General features: G+C 57.2%; 3 protein-coding genes across 7 annotated transcripts; 1 reads left to right on the top strand and 2 right to left on the bottom strand.

Annotated features, from left to right (window-relative positions):
- The first annotated feature begins 105 nt into the window (after positions 1 to 105).
- Reep6 (receptor accessory protein 6) lies at positions 106 to 6173 on the top strand. 2 transcript variants are annotated; one of them, XM_050123415.1, is made up of 6 exons: positions 232 to 458; positions 3388 to 3481; positions 3568 to 3706; positions 4073 to 4241; positions 4690 to 4770; positions 5001 to 5171. In XM_050123415.1, exons 1-6 carry the CDS (start codon positions 344 to 346, stop codon positions 5036 to 5038), a joined length of 636 nt encoding a protein of 211 aa, XP_049979372.1. In that variant the 5' UTR covers positions 232 to 343; the 3' UTR covers positions 5039 to 5171. The 2 variants fall into 2 exon arrangements, with proteins under 2 accessions (XP_049979370.1, XP_049979372.1); XM_050123413.1 differs by lacking the exon at positions 4690 to 4770 and having other exon boundaries at positions 106 to 458; positions 5001 to 6173.
- A 429-nt stretch (positions 6174 to 6602) lies between these two features.
- LOC126489277 (40S ribosomal protein S24-like) lies at positions 6603 to 7127 on the bottom strand. The gene has a single exon (XM_050123433.1). The coding sequence runs from the start codon at positions 7093 to 7095 to the stop codon at positions 6694 to 6696; it is 402 nt and encodes a 133-aa protein (XP_049979390.1). The 5' UTR covers positions 7096 to 7127; the 3' UTR covers positions 6603 to 6693.
- A 127-nt stretch (positions 7128 to 7254) lies between these two features.
- On the bottom strand, positions 7255 to 16963 carry Adamtsl5 (ADAMTS like 5). Of its 4 annotated transcripts, none has more exons than XM_050123419.1 (13): positions 16621 to 16963; positions 16236 to 16448; positions 14774 to 14967; positions 14588 to 14679; positions 14336 to 14396; positions 14124 to 14232; positions 13036 to 13163; positions 12468 to 12666; positions 11922 to 12008; positions 11674 to 11837; positions 11375 to 11564; positions 11214 to 11285; positions 7255 to 11069 (listed from the first exon to the last, which is right to left on the bottom strand). In XM_050123419.1, the coding sequence occupies exons 3-13, from the start codon at positions 14903 to 14905 to the stop codon at positions 10768 to 10770; spliced, it is 1536 nt and encodes a 511-aa protein (XP_049979376.1). In that variant the 5' UTR covers positions 14906 to 14967; positions 16236 to 16448; positions 16621 to 16963; the 3' UTR covers positions 7255 to 10767. The 4 variants fall into 4 exon arrangements, with proteins under 4 accessions (XP_049979376.1, XP_049979377.1, XP_049979375.1 ...); XM_050123420.1 differs by having other exon boundaries at positions 16236 to 16350; XM_050123418.1 differs by lacking the exon at positions 16236 to 16448 and having other exon boundaries at positions 8444 to 11069; positions 16621 to 16962.
- Between the last annotated feature and the right edge of the window lie 405 nt (positions 16964 to 17368).

The raw sequence follows: 17368 nt of genomic DNA, 5'->3' as shown, positions 1-17368 counted from the left end.
CTAGCTCCACCCACCTCACCTTCGTCAATCCTCTTGACCAATCAACGCGCCGGCTGCCTGGTGCCCCGCCCCCTCCGGCCACCTCACGGTCCGGCCGGCCTCCGCCCTGGCCAGAGGGCAATGCGGCGGGGGAAACGGGGCAGGCCCCACCTCCTTTGTCCGCCTTGCCCTCCTATTGGCCAGAGCCGGGGGTCGGGGGCGGAGCCAGGGCCGGGGCCGGCAAGTAGCGGGCCGGGGGCAGGGCGGGCGGGCGCGCGGGAGTCGAAGGCTGTTCGGCCTCGGCGGAGCCGGTGCGCGAGGCTGCGGGTGTGCTTGAGCGGCTTGCCCCGGGCCCGCCGCTGCCATGGACGGTCTGCGCCAGCGCTTCGAGCGGTTTCTAGAGCAGAAGAACGTTGCCACCGAAGCGCTCGGAGCGCTCGAAGCCAGGACCGGTGTAGAGAAGCGGTATCTGGCCGCGGGTGAGCCTCCTGGAGAGGGGTGCATGTCACGGGTCCCCGGCGGGCACATGAGGTCCTTGGTTCCATCCCTGGAAAGGGTGCATGCCCGGGATGGGCACCTTGAAGTCTTGGGTCTCCGACGAGTTATGGGAGGTTCTAGGAACTCAGACCTAGCTGTGGTATCCCTAAAAGGTACTCACATCCCTGGTCCGTCGTGAAGTCCTGGGGACTCTGACCAGAAAGGAGTTCACATCCCAGGACCCTGAGGGCCTCTACAAGGCCATAAAGACTCAGACCGGGAAGGAGTCCCTGTCTGAGGAGGGAACTCAGGTCCCTGGTTAACCTGGTCAAAGGCCTCATAAGATTCTAGGCACCCAGACCTGGATTTAGGGTTCCATCCTGCATGGGAAGGGGTGCACAGCTGGGTCTCCAACAGGAAACCAAGATTTCCTGAGACCCCATCCATGGAAGAGGAACATATTCTGGTTCCCTCATGGACCCTGATGTTATCTGGGGACTCTGAGCTGCCTGCGGGTTTTTATTCTAGATTCTGGAGAAGAGGGACTTTAATTTACCTCCCTGTGCTCTCGAAGCACTCTCCCGTGCAGCCTGCGTGCCAGGTCCCAAGTCCCTGCAAGTCTGGTTTTTCCAGTGGCCAGCTGGCCCCTGCGTGGGTGGAGAAACAAGAAGCACCCCCTATGCATTCCCAGCCCCTTCTTGAATGTTCTCACGGAGAAATGATCCCATGCATCTCTGGAACATGAAGACTGACCCAGCACCCCCTCTTTGCCACAACACAATACCTTTGAGTCAATATTTGTTGAGCTAAGGTGTCAGCTGGGATCTGGCGGATGGGGAGTCTGAGGGAGGGACCGTCCAAGGACCCAAATTATAGGTCCGTTCTATTCCCAGGTCCTTTGTGCAGGTGTTGTAAGGGCCCCTGTGTGTCTTCCCAAAGTGATTTTCCTGTGCTCCCTTTATGTCTTCAGAATCCTACAGCCTGACTCACGAGACCATGGGGTCTGTGTGAAGGACTTATGTCACAGGTCACGAAGCCCCTTCTCCAGACAGACAGCCCCACCAGCTGGAGGGCGGGCCCCCACACCCCAGTGTGTGTGGGATCTAATGGCTGTGCCCAGATCCCAGGATATCCCGCTTCTCGGGGTGACTCAGCACCCCGAGACAGCCTGTTGTCCCGCTGTGCAGGTTCCAGGTACAGACTGTGACCTCTGTTCTGGCTTTTCACATCATTAGGGAAATTGCATCACAGTACCCTGGGAGGGGTGGCATCAGGAAGGAAACTGAGGCACAGGAGTCAGGACAGGTGGAAAGCTGCCCTCGTCCCCGCCTCCTCTCTGCCCTACAGCTTTGGTTCCACGGTCATCTTCCTCCTGCTGAGGTTGCAGTTAAAGAGATTGAGGGGACCAGTACACTGGGACAGCCCTTCCCCCACCAGTGCTGGAGACAGGGTGATGTCCCTCTCCTGCTTCAGGACCCTTATCTAAATAGAGAAATCTTAGGTTTCAACTGCCCCAAAGGGCCATCCTATGCCCCCAGGCACTAAATGAAGCAGGCCACTCAGACTCAGTGCAGTGATGGGAGGTCACCCTGATCAGCAGGGGCCAGCTGGGGCTCCCCTGCTGTTCAGTCTCAGATCCCAGGATAAGACCCAGAGCAGGTGGAAGGAGGGGCCCGGACTCTCTGACCTTAGACCCAGAAGCCTGTGTCCCAGCAGATAACAGTCTGGGGGAGGAAGGAGGAGACAGCTCAGGCTCAGCTACCCTGAGGGCAAAGGTCCTCTCTGGTAGATAAACCCCTTCCACCCCCTCCAGCTCAGCCCCGCCTCTGGCCTTCTCTAGAGTAGATTAGACCCCAGGTGCCCCCCAGCACTTTCTCAAGTGGCCCTTTATAACAGTAAGTGCACTGTGGCAATGGCGTGTGGGAGCCCCGGGCTCTTCATTGCTGAGAATGTCTTAGTGGCCAAAAGAAGGTTCCCTACAGTGTGGTCAGGGAGTCAGCACCAGCCATACCTGCACGTGGACAATCCAGCCTGGTGCAGAGTCCTGGTCAGGTGAAACTGTAGAACACGGAACCTTGCTTGTTTGGGGGGTTTCTAGAGTGCGCGCATGAGAAAGAGAGACAGACAGAGACAGAGACACAGAGAGACAGACACACACACACACACACACACACAGAGTTTTCTCCTTCCATCCCATGTTCCAACAATCAGATTAGGTGTCCCTGATTACTTGGCAGGTGCCTTTACCTGTTGAGCCCTCTGGCTGGCCACTCTCCATTTTCTCTGGAGATGGTAAGTTCGCTGAACATTGTCAGATGATCTTCAAGGAGCCTTTGTCTCCACTACCCTCCGCCAAGTGCTGGAGTGGCCCATTTTTGTCTTGTTGGTATGCGCTGCGGTCCAAAATCAAGCCATAATGCTTGCACAGAAGGCATTTTACCCACCACATCATCCCCCAAACCTTTTTAGGTAGTGGGATTTGAGACGTGGCCTCATGTAGCCCAGGCTGGCACTGACCTCACTAGTAGCCAAGGATGACCTTGTGTACTCTATCACCCCAGCATTCCAGAGGCTGAGATAGGAGGAGCCAGAGTTCAAAGCCAGCCTGAGCTACAAAACTAGCCGCATTCTCAAAAATCAAACAGAAAAGGCAGAAACTTAGCCAGCATGGCAGAGTGTTTTAATCCCAGGGCTGAGGTGGAAGCAGGCAGGTCAGCCAGGGCTGCATCATGAGACCCTGTCTCAAAGAAGAAGAAAAAACCAAAACTGAGCCTTAGCCCGGAGCTGAACAAGGTCCCTGCCCGCTTTGGGGCACTCCCCATGAGGGAGGTGCAGCAGACATGGGACCGAGGGTGCACTGCCCAGAGTGTCCCCAGGGAGGAGGGGCTGCAGGCTGCATCAGAGGCATTGCTGGCCACGCTGTCTCCTCAGGGGCTCTCGCGCTGCTAAGCCTGTATCTTCTGTTCGGCTACGGGGCCTCTCTACTGTGCAATGTCATCGGATTTGTATACCCCGCATATGCTTCGTGAGTGTGGAGGGCAGCCTGTGGGGGAGGGGGGCTCCTGGGAGCTCCTCGGGAGAGAGCAGACATGTGCATTCCCATCTCAACAGAGTCAAAGCTATCGAGAGCCCAGCCAAGGAAGACGATACTGTGTGGCTAACCTACTGGGTGGTGTACGCCCTGTTCGGCCTGATCGAGTTCTTCAGCGATCTACTCCTGTTCTGGTTCCCTTTCTACTACGCGGGCAAGGTGGGCAGGCCATCAGCTCTGGCAGGGACCAGCAAAGGAGCGGGACAGGGCCCTGTGTGACTGTGGTGTGTCCCGTGTGGAGCAGGGCCCTGTGTGTGACTGTTGTGTGTCCCGTGTGGGGCAGGGCTCTGTGTATGACAGTGTGGTGTGTCCCCGTGTGGGGCAGGACCCTGTGTGTGACTGTGGTGTGTCCCCGTGTGGGGCAGGGCCCTGTGTGTGACAGTGTGGTATGTCCCCGTGTGGGGCAGGGCCCTGTGTGTGACTGTGGTGTGTCCCGTGTGGGTCAGGGCCCTGTGTATGACAGTGTGGTGTGTCCCCGTGTGGGGCAGGGCCCTGTGTGTGACAGTGTGGTGTGTTTCCACGCAGTGCGCCTTCCTGTTATTCTGCATGACTCCGGGACCCTGGAATGGGGCTCTAATACTGTACCATCGCGTCATACGACCACTATTTCTAAAACACCATGTGGCCCTAGACAGCGCGGTGAACAATCTCAGCGGAAGGGCGTTGGACATAGCGGCTGGGATAACCCGGGACGGTGTGTATTCAGGGTGGATGCTCAGTGAGCTTGGTCTGGATCCTGGATTTGTTTGTTTGTCTATGAGACAGAATCTTACTGTGTAGAACAGGCTGGCCTAGAATCAGAGATTCACCTATCCAGGACTCCCAAGAGCTAGGATTAAAGGTGTATGCCACCACACATCGCTAGTTCGGTTATTTCGTGAAGCCCAGGCTAGCCTTCCACTCACTAGGTAGCTGAGGGTGACCTTCCTGATCTTCTCGTCTTCCTGATTACTGGGATGACAGGCATGACAGTGTCACCCTGCCCCAGCTGGCTCCTTGGTCTCAGCTGACCCTCTCTCTGCCCGCCTGTCTCGAGCCTCCTGGCTCCAGCTACACTCCCTATCTTGCATCGCGACCACCCCCTGCTTGGCTCTGCTGTTCTCTTACTGTCTGCCTCTCTCTCCCTGGCTGTCTGAAACCAGTACTGCAGGCCCTGGCACGGGGCCGGGCTCTCGTCACCCCAGCCTCAACAATGGAGCCCCCAGCCGCTCTGGAACCGGACCGTACGTAACTGCAGGCGGGGCTGTGCAGGGTTGTGTGCATTCAGTGTGCATATGTTTGGTTGCGCATGCTGCCCTGGGCATGTGTTTGCAGGTGCCCACGGATGTGTGTATGCATGCGCTCTGGGCACAGTGTCTGCAGGGGTGAGCAGCTTGCCTCTGCAGAGGAGCTGATGACACACTCCCAGCAGCTCCTCATCTCCCCGCTCACACTGTCCCTTTCCTCTCCACAGCCAAGTCAGGTCAGAGTCTGCTCCTGAAGCACAAGTGAGATCCCCTGGGAGCCTGTGCACAGAGCCCCTGGCCAGTGACAAAGAGCACACAGTTGAGGCCCAGCTCTCTGACTCCTCAGACTCCCAGACAGAGACCGAACAGCAACGCCGACCCTCGAGCCCAATCAAGCCAACAGCAAGCCCATCGAGGGCCATGAATGGGCAGTCCCCATCTCCAGTCAGCCCAGGTTCTGCATCTGCGTCCCGGGGTCAGCTGGCCACAGGCTCTGTTAGTGGCTCCCAGATTCCCAGTAAGGCCCGGGGCCATCGCAGCAGAGGCAGTATGTCTTCCAGGCCTGCACAGCGTACCCGGCTACCCAGTACGTCCTTAGGGCCCTCTCAACCGGCCATGCGCTCTGGGGGGTCTTCACAGCCAGCAGGCCGGTCCTCAGGACCTACTCGGACAGCGGGCCGGCACCTGGGAAACAACCAGCAGACCCCTCAGGCCTCGGCATCAGCCCAGCCTGCTGGCCGGTCGACAGCAGCTGCATCTGCACCCACCTCCACACAGCGCATCAGCGTCTCCAACCAGGGCTCGCCGAGAGCCCAGTCACCCAGCACACCCCCTGATCCTAACCAGGCTGGCAGCAAGCCCCCCAGCGAGCCAGGGGAAGAGGGTTCCAAGAACAACAAGCAGGACCCGAAGGCGCAGACCACAGAGGTGGCAGAGCTGCCCGAGCCCGAGCCCGAGCCCGAGCGCCTAGCCCCCTGTCACTCTGAGTCCTCTCTGGAGTACATATCCGAGTCCACCACGGAGATCACCTGCAAATGGCCCAGTTACCAGCTGCGCTGCCCGAGACACTGCTGGCTTTTACAACACCTGGCATACTAGGGCCACGCCTGGACACCTGCTCACTGGAGCCACTGGAGCACCGTGAGAGTCACACCAAACATCTGCCCTTGAGAGCCACAGAAGAGAACTGCCCACCTACACACCAAAGTCAGACATCTGCCACAGCACCAAGTCAAACACCCACTTGCTGGGCCCCCACATGTTCAACCTGCCCATGAATTCCACAGGAGCCCCACATGAGCCCATCAAACATCTGTCAGGGTGCACATGAAACACCACCTGGGGTCCCTGTGTACCATCTATCCTCCGAAGCACGCAATAAAATCACCGGCTCAGGCTCACACGTGTGTCAGCTCAGCTGCTGGGTGGACTATCGGGAATGAACCCCAACCACGTGGTTAGGCCCAGGCAGAAAACCCATGTCCTCCCTTCTTCCCTGAGACAGCGTTTTGGTGTGTAGCCCAGGCTGGCTGGGAACATAGTCTCTGACCTCAGCCACCCAAGTTCTGAGGTCACAGTGATGAACCACCTGTGTGGGAAAAACATTATTAGTGTTTGCTCCAGATGAGGGGGTAGCCACAGGCCAGAGACATGCAATCAGCCGCTCTGGCTGGGAGTGGAGTTTATTGGTGTTACCTACAGAGAGGGTGACCAGTTCTCTCCCTGTTGTTCAAAAGACCAGAAAGCTTTCTCAGGGTTTTCTGAGATTTTTAATTTTTTTTCGAGACAGGGTTTCTCTGTGTAGCTTTGGAGCCTTCCCTTCATGGAACTTATTCTTTTTTTTTTTTTTTCATAAGCTTTTAGTTTATTTGTCCTCTGGGAAATTGTCTGCAAACCACAGCAGATCAAGTCACCGCAGATCTACTCCTTTGGCTTTTTGCCAGCACCAACATTGGCCTTCGCAGTCCCCCTAACCTTCTTCATTCTATTCTTGCGTTCCTTTCGCTGTTTCCGGGAGGTCTTTTTCTTCTCATAAAGGCCATGTCTTGCAAGTCTGTGTTTGGGTTCATTCTTCTTTGCATAATCGAGAGAATCATAGATCATGCCAAAGCCTGTTGTTTTCCCACCAACAAAATGAGTTCTGAATCCAAATACAAAGATGACATCTGGTGTGGTTTTGTACATTTTGGCTAACTTCTCCCGAATCTCTGTCTTTGGTACTGTTGCCTTCCTAGGGTGAAGGACATCAATAACCATCTGTTTTCTTTGAAGCAGATGGTTGGTCATGAACTTCCTGGTCCGGATCGTTACTGTGTCGTTCATGATGAGGCGGCGCCGAGCTCCTAAAGCCTGGAACTTATTCTTGTAGAGCAGGCTGACCTCGAACTCCCGGAGATCCGCCTGCCTCTGCCTCCCAAGTGCTGGGATTAAAGGCGTGTGTCACCACTGATATCTGTACATAAGGTGCTGGCAATGGACAGAGGCACCAGTTGCAGGTGTGAAGCCGCCAAGGTGCATGCTGGGAACTGAGCTGGGGTCCTCCTTGGCAACATAACTCCTGGCCCTTCTGTTGGTCTCTGAGCCTCCCTCCTCTGGTTCTCTTCCAGTTTACCCCTCCCTCCCTCCTTCCTTCCCTCCCTCTTTCTCTCCCTCCCTCCCTCCCTCAGGCAGGAATGTCTCAGTAGGGACCACATAGCCACACACACATCAGTCACCCCCATCCCGTCATAGACTTAGGGCCAAGTCTGTTCCCTCCTCTCTCTCCACACAAGCAGGTGAGAGGACAGCTCTGGCCACACCTGACACTTGTGCCTAGGCAGGTGGCGTGCTGGGCTGTGCACATGGGACCAGTGTGGAACCGGCCAGGTCCAGACGCACCCTGCAGACAGCCAGGGTCACAGACCGAGACAGTTGGTAATTGGATTTTATTTTCATAGTCCTCAGATGGAATCCAGGGATTCTGAGTATTGGACCACTGCTCCATTCCTGGCCACGCCCCCGGCCCCTCACTGGGGATTCTAGGCGGGGCTCCAACCTGACCATGCCTCAAACCCCTCATTTTCGCTGGCCTATCCACCCCTAGCTCTTCAATTGGAATATTCAGTAGAAATCACAGTGGGATCAGACATAAACCCTAATGTATTTGCACACAATGCTGTCACCGAGTTGTTCCTGGGGTGACTTTGTCTTGTGTAACCCAATCTCTCCCAAGGCTCTGCTAGGGACGTGTGGCCTCTCTCTATGCCTCCAACACAGTTTCCAGAAAATGAAACATCTTAGAGCAGTCAATGGTTGCCCCCATCTTGGTGCATTCGAATGGAGGAGGAGGAAGTAAGAAACTTGGGTTACTGGGCTCAATGCATTTATTAGTTCAAGGTCATCTTCTGCTACAGTGAGAATTTGAGACTAGCCTGCGCTACATGAGACCTTTTCAGAAGTATTGGGCGGGGTGTAGTATCACAGGTCCTTAATTCCAGAACTCAGGAGGCACAGGCAGGAGGACCTCTTTGAGTCTGAGCTAGCCTGATCTACATAGCAGTTCCAGTCCAGCCAGGACTAATTATGTGGTGAGTTCCAGGCTAGCCTGATGTGCATATTAAGAATTTTTTTTAAAAAAAGGTAATAAAAATAAATTTCAGCAAATCATTGCAGAAGTAAGACTGAGAAGACTGCTGTTTGCCAGGGGTCATAGGAGCTGATGTCCAAAGGTCCCAGGGCAGAGGTGCAAAGCCCTGGGCACGGTGGGGGAGGGGGACGGGACCTGGCAAGTTTGAGGAGCAGTGAAAATGAAAAGCCCTTGTCCCTGGAGCAGAGGACCTACAGTGACTTGGAGATCTTGGGGAGGACTTCAGTTTCTGCTCTGGATTCTTCCAGGGCAGCCACTAATTAGCCTCCCCCAGCCCCGGGTGCCGGTCCCCTGGGCTGCAGCAGCTGGTTTGAAAATATGATCTGACTACAGTATGGTCTGGGTGGGTAGGGGCCGGTAGGGGTGTGGGGGAATCCAGCTTGCTCAGAGTTGGGGATGGGGGGGGCTGCAAAAGGGAACTGGCAATAGCTCCTCCCCTCTGTGGTGGGCCCCACCCACCCGGGTCAGCCATTGATGAGGCAGTGGAAAGGAGGGGCCCTCCTGTCAAGGCCAGATTGCTCCTCAACCTGGCCCCTTAATTCAAACCACAGAGGAGCCAGGTATGGGTTAGGACAGGATCAGGGGACACCAGGGTCTAGCCTAGGCTAGGTGAGACCTTACTGACTCTCACTGAACTAGGAAGCCATGGGCCTGGCTAAGCCGGCCATCAGCCCCAGGATCCTCTGCACAGCCTTTTCCTGGCTCCTAGGGTTTGAACGCAGGTTCTCATGCCTGCCAGGCAATCTCTCTACCATCTGCGCCACAATGGCAGGCCCTCTGTCTTATTTATTTATTTATTTTTCAAGACAGGGTTTCTCTATAGCTTTGGAGCCTGTCCTAGAACTCGCTCTGTGGACCAGGCTGGTCTCCAACTCACAGAGATCTGCCTGCCTCTGCCTCCTGAGTGCTGGGGTCAAAGGCGTGCGCCACCACCGCCTGACTGTCCACTTTTTATTTTGAGACGCTCTCCTTAAGCTTCCTAGGTGACCCTGGTGATCCCCCTCCTCCCCGCTGGGATCCCAGGCCCGGGCCAGCAAAGGTATCTTCCTGCGGTCTTCATTTTCGTTTACTAATGACTCTCAATGTTTTCAAGTTAAAACATCCCCCTTTATTGACTACCACAAAGAGCCAAATTTGAGGTGAATGGCGTTTTGGGGGACAGTTCCCTGTCTGTCATTGGAATCAGCAGTCTGGGCAGTACTGCAGCACCCAGGGGAAAAGCCAGGCCTCACGCTCCTGGCACGCGCCAGTAATACCAGCCACCTACGCCTTCCCACTACTCCTGGGTTACCCGTGCTGTCATGTGTACGGGCTCAGCGCCAGGACCCGAGCAGAGATGACCCTGCTCTGGACTCTAGTGTCAGGTTGGGCAGCCGTTATAGGTGGGTGTGAGGTCCCCAAGGCCTTCTGGACTGGCCCCTGCAGACCATCTTCCCGCCTGGGAATTCATGGTTCCGCCACCAGGGGGAGCTAGGATCCAACAGATCCCTGTAGACCCCAGCTACACGCTGTGTGGGATGTGGGAGAGGTTCTTGGTGCTCTCTGCACCCCGGTGCCACAAAAGACTATCACATAACCATCAAACAAAGTGACCCATTGCTTTCCCACAACAGCACTGCTTCCCCACGACTTGTCAGGTCTCCCGCACACAGTCAGAGCTAACAGATGGTAAAACTGAGGACTTGGGATAGAGGCCAGAGGAGCTCTTGTGGAGGAGCAAGGGTAAAGCTGACAGTCCGCTGACCTCTGGATCCCAGCCAGACCTGGATGGTCACCGAAGACAGGTTAGACCATATGACAGAGACAGGACCCAGAGGGGACAGGTTTGTTGAGTGGCTGATGTGAGAAGCCTGAAGAGGGCGGGATTGGAGGGTCATCGATTCTCTTGTGTGCTCCCAGTCTCTCATCCGTCCTGTGCTGGTCTCATAATGGGTCCAGTGCACTGGCAGGGGGTGTCAGGAAAAGATGGGAATGGGTGTGTCTGAGCATGTCTGAGCACAGTGACAGCCACTTTACTGGGGTGTCCCTGAGCCTGTACAGCTGGTAAGTGACAGGGAAGGGATTTGTTCTTTTTCTAAGTTCTTGTAAAAGTTAAATAGTAATTTTAGAAGGAATGGACCAAACTCGTTTGATGGAAGTAGCCAGGATCTTGGAGGTCCTTAAAGTTCTTAGATATGACGCAGGCCGGCTTTTAATCCTAGCACTGGAGAGGCAGAGGCAGGTGGACCTCTGTGAGTTCGAGGCCGGCCTGGTCTATGCAGCCAAGGTTATATACACAGTGAGAACCTGTCTCAAAATAATCCAGGCGGGAGATTTTCCTGAGTCACTGTGTCGCAGGGACACCTGATGAGGCTCCGACCTCCGGGGGTTTATACTGGACAGCGCCGGGCAGCCAGGCGAACTCGGCTCTCCTCTGCAGGACTCCAGAACCGAGCATAGCCAGCGTGGGGCAGCAGTAGCCGGTCCTGTGTGCCATCAGGGCTGACCACTCGTCTGGCAGCCAACAGGTACTCTCGATGGGGAGCCAGTGATGGGCAAGGACAGTGGCCTGGCGCCCACACATACTCTCGAGTGCGCAGCGGCGAGCGGTTTTTGTAGATGAGCAGAATACGCACCTCATAGCGGGTCTCTTGGGCCTGGCGGTGGCGGCCCAGCACACGGGCCTGGAATACTGCGCGAAGGTAACACCAAGGGTCAGGTGGACCCTCAAGGCTTTTGGGTCAGCTGAGTTCAATGGAGAGGGTCAGAGCAACTATCTAGGAGGAGTTAAGGGTCATTGGGGTCAGTAGAAGGAGCCAAAGGTCAGGGGGCTCACCAAAGTCGCTGCTGCAGTAGTGAAGAAGCCGGTGTGCACGGCCCCGGCTGTCAGGGCAAGGCCCGCAGGGGTCTACGGTGGGGGGAACGGGGAGGGTGTTGTGAGTGACACAGGCCGGACTTGCTTCCTGCCTGACCCCGCTCCCGCTGTCCCCATCTCACCTGGTGCATCCCGAGCAGGGATGGCCTCCCGGACCGCAGGGGTCTCGGTAGGTTGAGGCTCCACCTCCCGGGGCTGAGGTTGTCGCAGGGGCCAGCCCAGGGCCTGCGCCTGAGCCTGAAAGGGACCATAGCGCTCCCGGGGCAGCCAGAACTCGAAGTGCACTCCTGGGTTGGGCTCCCGTAGCAGCACCTGGAGCGGGAGGGCGCGCGGGAGCTGGCGGCCCGCTCTCCCCTCGGACCCCTGCCTCCCCAGTTAACCTACCCCGGTGTCCTGCCTCAAACCGTCCACTCCCACCCACCTGCAACAACAGCTCCTGGGAGGTGGGGCCGGACGCCTGCAGGGTCTCCTCGGGGCCCACGCCGTGGGTGTAGACCACGCGGGTACCCGCGGCCTCGTAGGTGCCAGGTGGGCTGGGCACCCCGTCGCCGTTGATCACATAGCGGCCATCGCGCTCCACTAACGCTGCAAGGAAGCAGTCAGCCTGCGCTCGCGGAAACTGCCTGTCCCCACACCCCAGCCTCAGTTTCCCCTGATGCCTCACCGTACCCAGGTAGTTGTGGCTGCTCTGGGCCACGCGGATGTGCCTGGCGCCCTCGGGGATCAGAGTCACGTTCCAGTAGCCGGCGAAGGCACCTGGGACAGGCGGGAGGTTGGGGGTGTAGCAAGGCAGGATTTTCTGGGATGCTCGGGTGTGCTCAGGGGTGCACAGTAGCGGGATGCACTGGGGTATACAGGGGATGCTTTGGGGTGCGCAGGAATGTTCTGGGGTGCACAGGGAGGGATGAGCTGAGGTGCGCAGTGGAGAGGTGCACTTTGGGTGACAGAGTCATGTGAGCAGGGATGGATAGTTGCGGATTAAATGAGAAGCTATGGAGAAGAGGCAGGAAAGGGGTTAAAAGGGCATTTTTTTTCCCCCGAGAGAGAGGGTGGGACGCTTTGACATGAGCCAATCAGGAGAAAGGCTCGAGGAACGGGGCCTCCGAATGTCCAATCAACGAGAGTCTTGGCTCCTGGGAGCCCGCCTTGTTAAAGGGACACCCTTCTCAACGCTACTCCTCAAGCGCATGCGCTGAGGCGGGACGGGGCAGTCACCCGCGTCGCGAAACACGCGCTGCACGAAGAGGCACGAGTCGTTGGCGCCACCGCATTGGCCGCAGCGGTCCTCAATGGCGCCGGAGCCCAGCAGCCCGTCACAGCCAGCTCTCTGCGGGGGCGAGGGTACTGGGTCAGAATGGGCGGGGCTGCGGAAGGGGGCGTGACCAGACGGAGCAGGCGTCGCGAGTGGGCGGAGCTAAGGGCGAAGCAGAGGCGGGGCTGGAGAAAGTGCCGGCAGGGACCTAGTGTGAGCAGAGCGGAGTGGGTGGGGTCCGGGGTGGGCGGGGCTTGGACATGAAGGAGGGATCTGAAAGAAGGCCCTAGGAGCAAAGCCTGTGGGAGGAGCTATGAGCAGGTAACTTGCGGAGTGGGTGGAGCCTGGAGCCAAATGGGCGGGGCTTTGAAGGAGCCTGAGGCTCCCCCCCCCAGCGATGGGCGGAGTAGTTTGTAGGGGCGGGAACTGCTGTAATTGGCCGGAGGCCGTCTGGACGGGGGGGGGGGGTCACATATAAAGGCGGAGTCTGGAGGGAAATACCGTGGTGGGGCAGGGCCAAGGGGTCCTCACCAGACAACGGCCTGCTATGCAGAGGCCCTGGGCCCCCGGGGTGCAAGGGGTGCCATCCAGCACGCGGCCGAAGCTATGGTAGAAGGCATGGCCCTCAGCCAAGCAGTTGAGGTCACACAGGTTGGGTGCTGCGGACGGGAGGGATGCGTGAGCCCGGGGCCTTCAACTCATCACCAGTCCCTACCCGCAGTTCATTGCAGCTCCCCAGCCCTCACCTCCAGCTTCCTTCCCCCAGGCGCTGCCCTTCAAGGCCAACCTCCATCCTGTCCCCCGCCCCCCAGGCCATGTACTTTCTTTCTGCCTTTTTTTCTTTTCTTTTTTCTTTTTTTTTTTTTTTTTTTTTTTTTGAGACAGGGTCTCTTTACATAACCCTGGCTGTAGGAGAACTAGCTCTGTAGACCAGGCCGAACTCAGAGATCCACCTGCCTCTGCCTCTCTTGTCCTGGAATTAAGGGCATGCAGGACCACTTCTTGGCCATAAATTTCCTTACACCTCTTTGTTCCGTTTCTCCATACCCCAACCCTCTTCCCTCCTGGCGCTCATTCTCTTTCAGGCCCAATAAAACTGCCTTTATTAGCCCTGGAGTATGGCAGTACTACCGGCCTGTAGTGTACCTCAGTTTCCCCTCTCTGTCAGATAAGCGCTGCAGGCTGGCTGGTGGCAGGCGGAGACAGGCCAACCTAGTCGATGCCTTGGGCACAGGATAGGGCTCCAAGGGTTGATGAAAGGGTCTCCGTTTTAGGCTAGTCCTAACGCTCTCCACCCCTCCGGTGGCCGAAGCTGCCTGTCTCCCTTCAGTCTGGAGGCGTGCTGCCCCGGGCACCCAGTTATATAAGCTGCTATTTTCAGCTCCGTGCGACAACATTTCCTGCTAGTGGGACCAGTCTGAAAACTGTTGGCCTCTGGATAAAACTCTAAACCAATCCATAGCCTGGAGTTTGATCCTGTGTAAAAGGGACCATTTCTTTCCTCCATCAGCTCTATATATGCTTCAAAACCCCATTGCAGTGCCCGCCTCTGTGGGTATTTCTTAACTCTTTTCAAAGTTCTCTGTTTCTTTTCAATCCCAGGAGGTCAGATTACTCACCTCCGTGGAAGGGCACCCACTGGTAGGTCTTCTGGGTACCCAGAACGGGAAGGCCATTGTAGAGAGCACATTGCAGGTCTCGAAAGGGTTTCGCCCCTGGCGGGCAGTCCTGGGAGAGGATATAGACGAGTAGGTCAGACCAGCAACACCGAGAGGGTTATTTGGGGTGGGTGTAACAAAGCAAGAGATTCAGGGCGGACTCTGGGGTTTACCGGCAGCTGGCACACCCGGTATTCATGGCTGTCTCCCCAGCAAGGTTCCTCCCCGGGAAGTCTGGAAGAAAAGGGTGTTCTGAGCGGAGCAGGACTCCCCCACCCTCTCGGGGACCCCTTCCCATCGCCTGCCCCCACCAGCCCCACCCGCATTCCAGCTGGCTCCGTGGGATTAAAGGGCACACTGCGTGTGTGGGCAGGCAGAGGGCGCGGTCGGGCGGGCGGCGGCTGAGGGAGGGGCTCCCGACTTACCGGACACAACGGCGGCTGCGCACCGAGACGCCCCGGCCACAAGAGCTGGAACACCTGCTCCAAGACCCCCAGGGCGTCCATTCCCCGGGACCCTACTTGAGGGCAGAGAGGAGGGTCAGCCAGAAGGAGAGCTGGGGTCCCCCATCCACATTCCTGTGTGCTTCCAGAGCTCCTTCACCCCCCTACCTGAGCAGTACCCCTCAAATCACAGCTCAGGAGGGTCCACAACAGGAGCAGAAGATTCCGGAAGAGGCGGGGTCTGAGGGAGCACAGAAGTCCCAAGAGGCGGTGATCAGCGGGACCAGGGTGGGTTGCCATCTCAGCCCTGGCTGGCTGTGTGATCCCGGATGGCGGCTAAACCTCTCTGGGCCCTCTTGTCTCTAAAAAGAATGAGGTAACAACAGTCCCACCCCCATTTCCGGAAAGCCTTGAGGGGATTATTGGCTCAGGTCAGGCACTCAGTGGGGACTAGGAAATTTTATGCGTTGTTACTTTTTTTAAAATTAATCTTGTTTTTAGATGGCTGTGACGGCACACGCCTTTAATCCCAGCACTCAGGAGGCAGAGGCAGGCGGATCTCTGTGAGTTGGAGGCCAGCCTGGTCTACAGAGCGAGTTCCAGGACAGCCAGGGCTACACAGAGAAACTGTGTCCTTAAAAACGAAATAACAGAATTTATTTTTACTTCTAGTGTTGTGGCCAAAGATGGCAGAAGCATCGACCCCCTAAGTTGAGCTGGTTACAGTCGTGAGCAGCCTGACAAGGTGCTGGGTACCCAACGTGAGTTCTCTTAAAGCACAGGATGAGGTCTTTAACCCTGAACATCTTTCCAACTCTTTGTTTGAGACAGGGTCTCGTTGTGTAGTCCAGGCTGGTCTGGAACTCACTTTATAGCCGTTAATCCCAGCACTTGGGAGGCAGAAGCAGGTGGATCTCTGTGAGTTCTAGGCCAGCCTGGTCTACAAGAGCAAGTTCCAGGACAATTAGGGCTGTTACACAGAGAAACCCTGTCTCGAAAAAACAAAATAAATAAAAATAAATAAATGAATGAATAAATAAATGGCATGCCCCACAACTCCTGGCTAGCGTGTTCTGTTCTAATGCACACAGCTGGTCCCAGTGCCAACGATGAGAGGAATCTTTTAAGGACAGTGTTTAGGTGGTGCAAGTTTCATCTAACTTCCTGGGTGGCTGGGAGCCAACCATTCCATTTCCTCAGGCCTCAGTTTCCCTGTCTGTGCAGTGTCCTTGAGTCTCTGAGACCCTGTAGAGGGAGCAGCCAGCTCTGCCCCTGGGGACCTCTCTGCTCCGGGATACCCATAGTCTATGGAGATCCCTTGTGGCGGGCAGAGGAAAGCTGACTTGGCCTCCTTCCAACATCATGGTATCATCTGCCAGGAGTGTGGGCTGCGATGCCCAGGGGGTCTGCAGAGGAAGGGGGCGGGTAGGGCTGAGTAGAGGCCTCAGTTTCCCCATCTACAAGGACTGGATGAAGTCATTGTCGGCCCACGCCCTCCTCGTGATCGGGGCCTGGCAGGACAAGCCAGGAGGGACGGGAACCAAGGCCCCGTGAGTCCCTTCTGGGGTCGGGGCCAGCGCTCTGAAGGGCACACAGGAGCTCAATTTCTCAGCCCACACGGCCCATGTACCTGATGAAGGGGAAGGCGGGGGTCCCGCAGCCCGGCTGGAGCCAGGTTCTCCCCGTTTGTCAGCCAGTCTGACGCTGTCATTTCCACCCTTCGGACGCCTTGGGGACCGAGGTGGCTGTAGAAGTTGGAATCCCTGGGGAGTTGCTTCAAGACGGCCGCCGGGAGCCCTCCCTCTGCGGCCCCAGAGGTTGGGCTGGCCCGGGAAGGGAGAGGCTGGGGAGAGGATTTGGTCATCCCACAACCTCCTTTTGGGGGGCCGTATATCCACGTCAGTTATGCCCTTTTCGGAGCAGTACACCCCTCTCCTGCACTGACGGAGCAGTCACTGGGCAAGCCAGTCCTCAGCCTCAGTTCCACCCCAGAGGAAGCGCGACCCCAAACTTACGGCCATCCTAGGGATCACTGCTTTCGCCCCAAGTAGGGAAAGGAGCCAATTGCATTGTCGCCACACCAACCGGGGTATTGGCAGGATGAGAAGAGGAATTTACCGGCTGCTCAGAGCCCAACGCAAGGCGTCCAGGCTTCCCTGGGACGCCCCAGGGACTGGCGGAAGCAGCGGGGCCCCCGAGGTGCGGGACTGGGAACTCAGTCGGTCCCTCCCACCGGGCCTCCCAGGCGCGCCCAGACTAGGGTCACCGAGGGCGCAGGCCTGGGGCGCCCTCGTGCGGTAGGAACCGGCGTTTGGGTTGGGCCTGGAGCTGCGGCAGGGGACTGACCGACGGCGCCAGACAGCGCCGTGGCCCAACATTGGTCCTGGTATCCTGGATGCCAATGACCTTGGGAAGTCCAGCTGCGGGGCGGTGCGCGGGGGTTACCGGGTTGCTATTCTGGGCACCGCACTCAGGGCCGGGGAATGCGCACGGAGCTGGGGCTTTGAATGGGATAGTGTGTACCAGGGCGACCTCCCATCCTGAGTGCCCGGACCTGGTCTGCATCACCCCGCAACCAGACTCATCAACCCCATCCGCATCACACGCTCAAACCAGGCTCCTCGACTCATCCCAACCATCCATCCCAGAGACCCCCCAAATCGGCCCCCATCACCCGCAATTAGGCCTCCCCACCCTGGTCCCTGTTACCCCCAATTAGACCCCCGCCCTGGTCTTCATATCCCCTATATAACCAGACTCCAC

Source organism: Alexandromys fortis, unplaced genomic scaffold, assembly GCF_014885135.2.
Source record: "Alexandromys fortis isolate MF-2015 unplaced genomic scaffold, M_Fortis_MF-2015_v1.1 scaffold_221, whole genome shotgun sequence".
Taxonomy (NCBI): domain Eukaryota; kingdom Metazoa; phylum Chordata; class Mammalia; order Rodentia; family Cricetidae; genus Alexandromys; species Alexandromys fortis.
This window is presented reverse-complemented; position numbering and strand designations above follow the sequence as displayed.

What these genes read in the sequence shown, in the direction of transcription:
- Reep6 (XM_050123413.1), top strand. Translation starts at nt 121, where the DNA reads ATGCGGCGGGGGAAACGGGGCAGGCCCCACCTCCTTTGTCCGCCTTGC. An exon ending in GTATACCCCGCATATGCTTC is followed by an intron (nt 3,482 to 3,567) that starts GTGAGTGTGGAG and finishes CCATCTCAACAG; the next exon opens with AGTCAAAGCTATCGAGAGCC. An exon ending in GGCTGGGATAACCCGGGACG is followed by an intron (nt 4,242 to 5,000) that starts GTGTGTATTCAG and finishes TCCTCTCCACAG; the next exon opens with CCAAGTCAGGTCAGAGTCTG.
- LOC126489277 (XM_050123433.1), bottom strand. Translation starts at nt 7,095, where the DNA reads ATGAACGACACAGTAACGATCCGGACCAGGAAGTTCATGACCAACCAT.
- Adamtsl5 (XM_050123419.1), bottom strand. Translation starts at nt 14,905, where the DNA reads ATGGCAACCCACCCTGGTCCCGCTGATCACCGCCTCTTGGGACTTCTG. An exon ending in GTGGGTGCCCTTCCACGGAG is followed by an intron (nt 13,164 to 14,123) that starts GTGAGTAATCTG and finishes TCCCGTCCGCAG; the next exon opens with CACCCAACCTGTGTGACCTC. An exon ending in CTACTGCAGCAGCGACTTTG is followed by an intron (nt 11,070 to 11,213) that starts GTGAGCCCCCTG and finishes ACCTTCGCGCAG; the next exon opens with TATTCCAGGCCCGTGTGCTG.